The sequence below is a fragment of the Microcaecilia unicolor genome, chromosome 7 (genome assembly GCF_901765095.1).
Source record: "Microcaecilia unicolor chromosome 7, aMicUni1.1, whole genome shotgun sequence".
In the NCBI taxonomy this organism is placed as follows: domain Eukaryota; kingdom Metazoa; phylum Chordata; class Amphibia; order Gymnophiona; family Siphonopidae; genus Microcaecilia; species Microcaecilia unicolor.
Genome location: NC_044037.1, coordinates 82359601 through 82370495, shown reverse-complemented (window position 1 = coordinate 82370495; position 10895 = coordinate 82359601). Strand labels below are relative to the sequence as shown.

The window sequence follows — 10895 nt, the reverse complement described above, 5'->3', positions numbered from 1 at the left end:
GGTTTGTGCTACCAGTAAGGTATTCCTCTCAGTTAGGTCCAGCCTCTGTTGATACAGCTGCCTAGAATTCTTCAATCTCACAGACTTTAAGGTTGGCTGTGTGTGCTTGAACAGGATGTGCCGGTTTTATTCATTGACCCTTGCCATGACCATGGTCTGAAGGTATGGCCAGAATGCACCAGGTAGGCCCTGGTACCACCATTTTGCTGATGAGAGTGCCCAGAGGCAGGAGCGAATGGCCATCGCTCCTGTCTCATTCAAGGTATGGGGTGGGGGGGCTAGGCTTGGGGTTAGTGGGGGGTCCCACTGAACTACCAGGGATTTTTGTAGGGATGGTGGGGGAAGGAGTCTACAAGACTACCAGGGAATCTGTGGGGGGGGGGGGGGGGCACTAGACCGCCAGGGCATTCTTTTTTAAATATGAGTTGAAGGGGGATCAGGCTAAGTCTGAAGTAGGGATGGGTCGGGAGAGGGGCCATCGCTAAGCTGGGGATGAAGGGGTGTTTGTATAGGGACAGAGCTGGTACACTAAGCAGTCTGGGGCAGGGTGGTTGGGCTGGAGAAAGAGAAGCCATTAGATCCCACTTCTCTTAACCAATGCTTCTATGCTGTCCCAGACCCGTGAAAATTTTCCCATGCACATAGTGCATAAGAAACTTTTTTTTTGAGAATTGCCAGAGAATACTAAATGAACATATTAAAGTGCATTTAAATGCAGCTTGTAGTAATGGTTTCAGCGCAAGTTAATACCCGTGTTGAAACCATTTGAGCATTGTTTGGGTAAAACATGAGGTATAACTATGCTAATGTTTTGTGCATTAACCCTAAAATTGGAATCATTCTGGTTTAACGTTAACTGTTATAATGTACCATGGCCTAAAATTCAGCTACAGTTTAATATCACACTGGGCCGGCTCAAGAGAGAGTGGCGCCCTGAGTCAACTTGCTTTGGTGGCTCCCCTCCCCTTCACATCACTTTCAGCTCCCCCTCCCCCCCCCAACATACACAGTGTGTTTAGCATCTTCCACCCCCTCCAATCCAGTCTCTCTTTCCACCTCCCCATTGGTCCACACTGTTAACGCACCTCTCTCACTCCCCTGTGGTCCTGTAAAATTTACATTGGTTGTCTGTGGAAGCAGCAGTAGCTGCATAACATGCTGCCCCAGCCCCTGGGTTTTCCCTCTGACACATCCTGCCCACAAAAATTATATCAGGACTTAAAGAGGATCTCATTTAAAAACTACAAACCGCTCAAAACACTGCCGCATGTCTCATATTCAGACCACCACGCTTCACCAAAGCAACTCCTCTTTTGTACGATTTGCATTAGCTGCCAATAAAAGATAGAATACCATTCAAGCTATGTACCTTCATTCACAAAATTTTGTATAGTTCGGCCCCACTATACATGAACAACCTCATTGAATTATATTCACATAATGCCTCTAAATCATCTAGAGAAAACAATCCATACTGCTAACTTTTCATAACAAGACACTAAAATTTGGAACTCCTCACTTGAAACCATCAAATGCACCAAATATTATTTGTTATTCCAAAGTGTATTGAAAACTCACTTCTTCAGTCTAGCCTTTAAGGAAATAAGCGTTCTTCTCAAATAAAGTACATAGTACATAAGTATTGCCATACTGGGACAGACCAAAGGTCCATCAAACCCAGCATCCTGTTTCCAACAATGGCCAATCCAGGTCACAAATACCTGGCTAGATCCCAAAAAAGTTTAATACGTTTTATTCTGCTTATCCTAGAAATAAGCAGTGGATTTTCCCCAAGTCAGTTTCAGAATGGACTGTAGACTTTTCCTTTAGGAAGCTGTCCAGACCTTTTTTAAACACTGCCAAGCTAACCACCTTTACCACATTCTCTGGCAATGAATTCCAGAGTTTAATTACATGTTGAGTGAAGAAAATGTTTCTCCAATTCATTTTAAATTTACTACTTTATAGCTTCATCACATGCCCCTAGTCCTAGTATTTTTGGAAAGAGTAATGAAACGATTCCTTCCAAAGGACACCATAGTACCTACCTTCTAAATAAGATTGTGACCACCTTACTGTTACACCTATCTGCTTTAATCAAAGCAATGAAAGGCCATGGTCTATCACATCTATCACATTTCTTTGTATAGTGTCTATACTGCAGTTTGTCACAGGCACATCGCTATCACAAAGGTCTTTTTAAAGACTCATTATTTATTTATTTGTATCCCACAATACTCATGGCATTCATTTTTTACCTCATCCCACCTCCCACTACTCCTGTCTCTCCCAGCTAATCCTAGCCCTTGACCATTTCCATCCATATTTCAATTATCTAGCTTAAATCACTAAGAGGTCCTTTTACTAAACCACGGTAAAAAGTGGCCTGCAGTAGTGCGAGCATGTCTTTTGGGCATGCACTGGACCATAATTTACTGTGTCTAAGAAAAAGGGCCTTTTTTAAGGGGCCAGAAAATGGACATGCATTAAAATTGAAACCTGCGCACATCCGTTTTGGCCTGAGACCTTACCACCACCCATTGACTCAGCGGTAAGGTCTCACACGCTATCCGCATGGTAAGCATGCAGCACGCGCCAACTGCTGTTTACCTCTGGGTAAGAGGCCCGCACTAAAAAATAGAAAATTATTTTCTACCACAGGATTCAACGCACTCCAAATTCGGAATTACCGCCTGGCTCACATGCTAGGCAGGCGGTAGTGCCGATTTGGCGTGCGCTGTATGTACGTAGGCCCTTACACATTAGTAAAAGACCCTTCAGTATTTAATTACATCTGTTCCTAACTCAAGTTTTACTGGTCTAACATTATAGGATGTATTTTACTTTCTGTTAATATATTTTGAACATGATCATGCTTTTCTAATTGTTATGTAAGTCACATTGAACCTGAGTTCTACTCGGGCTAATGCAGGATATAAATGTCATAAATAAGTACATAAAATAAATATCAGAGGAGGCAGGATGCGGCAGAGGGAAGACCCAGGGGCTGGCTGAATTCACACTGTCATGCTGCTGCTTCCACCGTGACCAATGTAAACTTTACAGGACCATAGGGGAGTGAGAGAGGTGAGGGAGTAGTGAGGACCGATGGGGGGGGGGGGGGGGGGGGGGAGAATAGACTTAACCTGTAGACCAGTGAAAGTCAGAAGCTGGGTATTTTGGGACCCTTAATCACCAGCACCCTGGGCCAGAGCCTCACCTGGTCCAATGGTTATGCTGGCCCTGATATTAATATATAAACCAGAATTTCCTCTAGATTTGCTCCAGTCTCTACAGATCCTCCAGGCAGTAGTGTACCAAGGGGGAGGGGGCGGTGGGGGTGGTCCGCCCCGGGTGCATGCCGCTGGGGGGGTGCCGCGCGCTGGTCAACTTCCTTCGTTTCCATGCTCCCTCTGCTCCGGAACAGGAAGTAGCCTGTTCCGGGGCAGAGGGAGCATGGAAACGAAGGAAGCTGACCGGCGCACAGCACCCCCCCCCCAGCGGCGCGCACCCGGGGGGTTCTTTCGCCGGGGCGGGGAATGTCTCTTCGCTGGGGGGGGGTCGCGCTGCACCAGGGGGGGGGGGCGCTGCACCCGGGGGGCGGGGCGCATCAGCGATCCGCCCCGGGTGTCAGCCCCCCTAGGAACGCCACTGCCTCCAGGCCCCTGTTTACAGTTTCCCCCTACATTCCTGGATGTATTCTTGTGAGATCAGTTTTTAAAGGTTGTTGGTCCCTCCTCTAGCCATTTATCTGATCTTCAAAGTGATCAGTGCTTTGTTTAACCTCCTGCTAACCCACATTCCTTCAATAATCCATTCAGAAGTTTTAAGGTCTCTGTTACAGTATGCAATGCTGGGTTCCATTATTAAGAGTTGCCACTACTACTACTATTTATCATTTCTATAGCGCTACAAGGCATACGCAGCGCTGTACACCATACACAAAAAGAGTCCCTGCTCAAAGAGCTTACAATCTAGATAAGACAGGCAAACAGACAGAACAATTAAGGGTAAGGGAATAAATAGGTGAGGATAAAGGACAGGGCAAGTGAGTAGTGGGAAATGGACCTTGAAAATACCGAGGAGAATTTTATAACAGGCTGCATAACTTGCGTGGCAGATATGCACTTAAGATATGCCTGCTTTATAAAAGAAATTTATGTGCATACAGGTGCCTTTACAAAATCATCCCCTGGAAAACAGCCTGAGACATTTACACCAGCTCTAAGACTCCTGGAAAATGATTCAGCAAATGTAGTGCATGCCTACATATATTTTATATATATTTTATATGCACATTTTGTCCATTAGATTGTAAGCTCCTTTGAGCAGGGACTGTCCTTCTTTGTTAAACTGTACAGCGCTGCATAACCCTAGTAGCGCTTTAGAAATGTTAAGTAGTAGTAGTAGTATATCATATGCACAAAAATCCAACCCTGGTAACACCTCCTCTCATTCTGCACTATGGGGTCCTTTTATAAATGCATGGTAGCATTTTTAGAGAATTCTGATTAGCATGCACTAAATGCTAGAGACGCCCATAGGAATATACGGGCATCTCTAGCGTTTAGCACATGCTAATTTTTAGCACGCGCTAAAATGCTAGCGTGCCTTTGTAAAAGGACCCCTAAGAGAATGTCCTTTCATACTTTTTCCCCAAGTATAACTAGGACAATTTTATAAATAAGCTTTTCTGTTTGTAAAACCTGGTTTTACTCCCATTGAAATTCTCAGTACAGTGTGCTATAGCAAACACAATGTTAGACATTATTGGGAAACAAATAGAGAATAAAATCACAATGCCTCAGTGTAAACCTATTGTGCAGTCAGATATTGAGTACTGCGTACAATTCTGGTTGCCCCATTTCAAAAGTATTGATGTAGATATAGGAAAGGTATAGAAAACAACAACCAAAATGATGAAAGGGAAAGAATATTTATTTTCCGAAGAGAGGGTAAACAGATTAGAGTTCTTTGGCTTGGAGAAAAAGGGGTATGATAAATATTTATAAACTCATTTGTGGTGTAAGGTTATTATAGATACTCTAAGTTATACCCTTTCAAATGGCAATAGGTATAGGGTAATATTTCATGAAACTGACAGAAAATTTACAATAAATTTAAGAAAGCATTTTTTCAGTCAATGCACAAGTAAAGGGTGAAAGAATTGCCTAATCTTTAGAGCATGCTGTGAGAACTGGATAGCCCAGGTTCAAGTCCCACAGTGGCTGCCTGTGGTCCTTGGAAAGCCACTCAGCCCTCCATTGCCTTGGCATAGCTGGAGACAGCACTGGCAACCCATCTCATTCAGGGCCTGACACAGAAACCATAATCATACTTGTAGCAAGCCCCATCAGTCATTTATAGCTTGGTATTTATATACAGGAGGACTAACAATAACAAACAAGTAGGGAAGGCCTATCATTTGCAACAACATAGGAAATGTCAACAGTATAACCCATATACAACAAAAAGCACCAAGAGCCTTCAAAAACGGGACACAGTTCCTTTAATTGTAAAAGTCAATCTTCCTCGGGCCCCAAGTGATCGCGTCCCAACAGAAGCAGGAGAAAGAACTCCAGCACCGGGCCCCCCTCCAGCGCTGCTCTTCGCTCACCTCTACTGCCGTGCCAGACATGGAGTGTAGAAAAGCAACATAGGTGAGACCTCAAAGATGTAGACATCTAGAAAGGAATGAGAAAGGATAGTAATGAAGATAAATGAGATGGAGGCTGAGAAGAAAAGATAGGAGAGAGCAGTCCTGGTAGTGGACAAGTAATAAGGAGTGGCACTGATGGGGCTACAGTAGAAATGGTTGAGGGATGGGGGATGGAATGTTTAACACCCCTTCCCCTGCCACTCACTTGCAAAAATCATGTGCCCAACAGAAGGGCAAATTCACTGATACCCCTGAGGAAATTAGGGGAGGGGGTGCTCATTGTTTGGGACTGGGCTTGTCCTGGGTTTCAGAATAACTGAACAGCTTCCTGTAGGGGTAGAGGAGGCAAAGACAGCTTGGAATACCCTTTGACTTTAAAATAGCATGTGCAAAAGGTAATTAAAGATGTCTTCATGAAATTGTATATACTGAGAAGGTTTAAGACCTTATCAATTATAGTAAATTCAGAAAAGTAATCCAGATTATCATCACACCATGTTTTGACTACTGTAATGGGTTAATGCTCAGTTAAAAAAACACACAAAAAAACTAAATTATGAGCACTGCAAGTAGCTCAAAACACGTAGCAAGGGTTTTTACAGGAAGATCTAAATATGAATATATTTCCCTAGTGTTGATAGAATTACACTGGCTGCTGATTGAACAAAGGATCAAATTTAGGATTTTAAACTTGATGTTTAAAGTGCAAAATAGACAGGTGTCTCCTGTAATGGCATCAAAGCTACACGTGTTCAAGTTTAGACGATCACTGAGATCTGGAGGTGAATGCTCTTAATCCATAGTAATACCTTACCTCCGATCCCATGACTCTCCAGTTTCCTCAGGAGTCTTTCATGAGGCACTTTGTCAAACGTCTTTTGAAAATCCAGATACACAATATCCACCGGCTCCCCATTGTCCACATGTTTGTTCACCCCCCTCAAAAAAATGAAGTAGATTGGTGAGGCAAGACTTCCCTTCACTAAATCTGTGCTGACTTTCAGGCTTATTTTCGAAAGTGATCACCGGGCACCTTCCACATAAATCGGGAGATGGCCGGCGATCTCTCAAAAGCGGTGAAATCAGTATAATCGAAAGCTGCTTTTTTGACAGCATCACCGCTTTCCCGTCGCTGAGCCAGCAAAAGTTCAAGGGGGTGTGTTGGCGGCGTAGCGAAGGCGGGACATGGACGGGCATGGGTGTGGCTACCGCTTTCGCGGATAATGGAAAAAAAAGCGGCGTTAATCAGTATTTCGCCGAGTTTACTTGGTCCTTTTATTTTCACGACCAAACCTCAAAAAGGTGCCCCAACTCACCAGATGACCACCGGAGGAAATGGGGAATGACCTCCCAATACTCCCCCAGTGGTCACCAACCCCCTCCCACACTAAAAAAATAAAAATAAAAACCTTTTTTGCCAGCCTGTATGCCAACTTCAAATGTCATACCCAGCTCCCTGACAGCAGTATGCAAGTCCCTGGAGCAGTTAATGGGTGCAGTGCACTTCAGGCAGGCAGACCCAGGCCCATCCCCCCCTACCTGTTACACTTGTGGTGGTAAGTGTTGAGCCCTCCAAATCCCCCCAAACCTACTGTACCCACATGTAGATGCCCCCCTTAACCCATAAGGACTATGGTAGTGGTGTAGAGTTGTGGGGAGTGGGTTTTGGGGGGATTTGGGGGGCTCAGCGCCCAAGGTAAGGGAGCTATGCACCTGGGAGGTATTTGTATATTTAAAAAAAAAAATTGTAGAAGTGCCCCCTTGGGTACCCGGTTGCTGTCCTGGCATGTCAGGGGGACCAGTGCACTACAAATGCTGGCTCCTCCCATGACCAAATGCCTTGGATTTCGCCGGGTTTGAGATCGCCGGCATTTTTTTCCATTATCGCTGAAAAACAAAACCAGCCATCTCAAACCCGGCGAACTCTGGCATTTGGCCGGGCTAAACCGTATTATCGAAAAAAAAGATGGCCGGCCATCTTTTTCGATAATACGGTTCCAGCCAGCTGTTGCGCCGCCGCCAAAATAGATTGCCGGCGACGTTCAATTATGCCCCTCTTTGTCTCATCAGCCTATGTTTTTGTATGTGCTCTATAATTTTATTCTTGATAATAGCCTCTATCATTTTGTCCGGTACCGACGTCAGACTCACCGGTCTATAATTTCCCGGATCTCCTCTGGAACCTTTTAAAAAAATCGGCGTAACATTGGCTACCCTCCAGTCTTTCGGTACCACACTCGATTTTAGGGATAGATTGCATATTACTAACAGTAGCTCTACAAGTTCATTTTTCAGTTCCATAAATACTCTGGGATGAATACCATCAGGTCCTGGTGATTTACTACTCTTCAGTTTGCAGAACTGACCCATTGTATCCTCCAAGTTTACAGAGAATTGTTTAGTTTCTTTGACTCGCCCGCTTCAAATATGCTTTCCGGCACCGGTGTCCCTCCCAAATCCTCCTCGGTGAAGACGAGTAAACAAATTTAATAGTGTACACATTTTTATATGAATGAAAAATTAATACACATACTATGATATAGAAAACATTCAATATTTTAATGCATTTTGTGCATTATAAATAAAATTCAGAAATATGTTCTTATTCATCAAACAGCAACAGCAAAAACAAGTTTAATTTTTCATAAACAACAAATCAAACTACACTTTCAACATTAAAGAAGACAAAAAGGGTTGGGTAAATGCATCTAAATATCAACCATTTGTCAGCAAAGGGCCCTGTTTACTAAGCAGCGCTAAGGGTGCGTTAGTGTTTTTAGCATGCGTAATAATTAGGATGTGCTAAACGCTAAGTCGCCCATAGGAACATATGGGCAACTCTAGTGTTTAGTGTGCACTAAAAAAGCTAGCATGGCTTAGTAAACAGGGCCCTTTAATACAACTGTTCATGCACAAAAAGAAACCTTGATACAAGGAAGTAGAGACAGAAAAATAGCATTTCTTTCGAAACAGTCGTTCTTTCATTGGAGATTTCATGCACACAGCATACTCCATTTCTCAATGACTCTAGTGTTTTTAAAAGCTTATTTTTTTTTTAGGAAGATATTTACACATATTTGATCACATACTGTATGTGAAGGGTAATTTTATAACAGGACACTGAGGGCCCTGTTTCTAAAGGTGTGTTAGCGTTTTTAACATGCCTATAATTAGCATACGCGCTAACCGTGTAGGCGCCTATAGGCATATTGTAGGAGGCGCATACAAGGTTAACATGCGTACATGGTTAACGCGCATTAAAGACGCTAACATGCCTATAATGCGGCTTAGTAAACAGAGCCCTGAAGGTGCTACTAAAGATCCTTATTTTAAAACAATTTTCTAAGCAAAGTGCCAGGGCGGTCTAGAGTAATCTGGTTAGCAGCAATTTTCAGCCTCCTAATAGTGTAAATGCCCAGATAAAGTTAAAGACTGTCCTAACTTTATCCAAGTTGCTATCTGCTTACCAGTCTGAATATCAGCTGGCACCCAGATAACTTCCTGCAGCTGCCACAAACCTGAATATTCAATGCCCATCCTTGGATTAGGCCCAGCATTGAATATTTGGGTTATTTTAGGGTTGTGGCAAATGCTGACTGTCACAGGCTCAATATTGGGCCCACAAAGATTAGGAACTTTCTCCATTAAGCTGTATGTCTTCATTTTTACTGGAACTAATACTTATATGAACCACCTAGAGTTCAAAAATTATACAACAATGGGGAATGATATAAGTGTGAACAATTCAAATAAAATGGCCATTTTTCTCTGAAAGAAGAGATTCTGAATTTAACCGTTCTCTGTCCATATGCAAATGTCTAAAATAATGTGCATGCCAGTTTCAAAAGTTAAAATTGCTAACATCCTGGTAATAAAATAAATTACAGCATGTAACACTTTTTTTCAGAGCATTTGCTTGCTAGAAACATGATTATGGCGCTCATTTTCAAAACAAAGAAAAATAAATGTCCAAAAGATGTCATAAGATGGCAGGAGGACATTTTTCTCTCAGGAACATCCAAGTTGCGATTTTCAATATCCTGATTTTAGACATTTTGTTCCATAGTCTGTCCAAATTTCAAAAGAGCGTGTCAGGGGCATGACTTGGATGGGACATAGGCGGCACCAAAAGATAGATGTATTTCTGTAATAATGGAACAAAATGAAAATGTCTAGGGCCAAAATTAAGGCTAGACCTGTTTCAATCATGACCAAGTGAACAAAGGGTGCCCTAAATTTATTTGCTGCACTTGTATCCCACATTTCCCCACCTATTTGCTGGCTCAATGACCACTGTAGGGATTAAGGCATAACCCCTCTTACTGCCCCAGTGGTCACTGACCCTCTCCCAGCCCCCTAAGATATGACAGTGTCTGTGTGGTCAGTCCACTAAGAATACTGGCACCTCCCCCCCCCCACCCCGCAATATATCACAATGGCTTGTTTTTGTGCGTTTTCCCCTTGGACTGTTTTTTTCTAAAATGGTCCTTAAATTAGACACTCTGTCTTTGCTCATGAATACTCTATGGTTCACACATATTATTTGAACGTGTAATCAGCAAGTTATAGTCTTTGTATTTCCTTTCAGGGATCCACCTCCATCTTCTTTCTCACTCTTCTGAGGTACAATTTTGTGGGTGTTTTCTTGCAGCACTAGTTGGCTGTTGAGTTTGGTTTGTTTATATTGCTTGAAAGATGTGGCAGCATTTTCTGTTACTTAGTTTCATCAATAAATCCACCATTGACATGGCCAGACTGGTATTCCTTGTGGACTTTTTGTAAAATTCCTAGCACCTATAATCAATAGAACAGTCAAGGTGTTAAATGGATGACCAATGGAGGAATAAAGTCACCTTCCCATTCATTTCTAAAAGAAGCATCACCTTTCACCTCACCTGACTTAATTTCCATGTTGTGGAAAGATGGAACAATTTTATTCACTTATGTGGCACAAACGTCATAACTTAAAGCACAGCATGGGGTAATTTTATAACAGGGAACCCATAAAAATGTTCAAAATATGTCCATTTTATGTCTATCTTATAAAGGTAAAAAGCCCTCAAACGTGGTACCAATATTTCTGTCTTATTATGTAGTGAGTTATTCACAAACATCAATATAAACAATCTCTCACCACATTATATCTATATCAATATCTATCTATATATCTATGTGTATCTATCTATATAAATATGTATGTATATTGTGATGAAGTCACATCTAGGATAGTTGGGTT

The 10895-nt window shown here is 42.5% G+C and overlaps 1 protein-coding gene across 1 annotated transcript in view; it reads right to left on the bottom strand.

Moving 5' to 3' along the window:
• Nucleotides 1–10085: 10085 nt before the first annotated feature.
• LOC115474561 overlaps nt 10086–10895 on the bottom strand; it is a 55083-nt gene continuing 54273 nt past the window's right edge. The window contains exon 10 of the mRNA XM_030210077.1: nt 10086–10453. Coding sequence (XP_030065937.1) covers nt 10373–10453 — 81 coding nt within the window. The 3' untranslated portion in view covers nt 10086–10372. The remainder of the gene's footprint in view (nt 10454–10895) is intronic.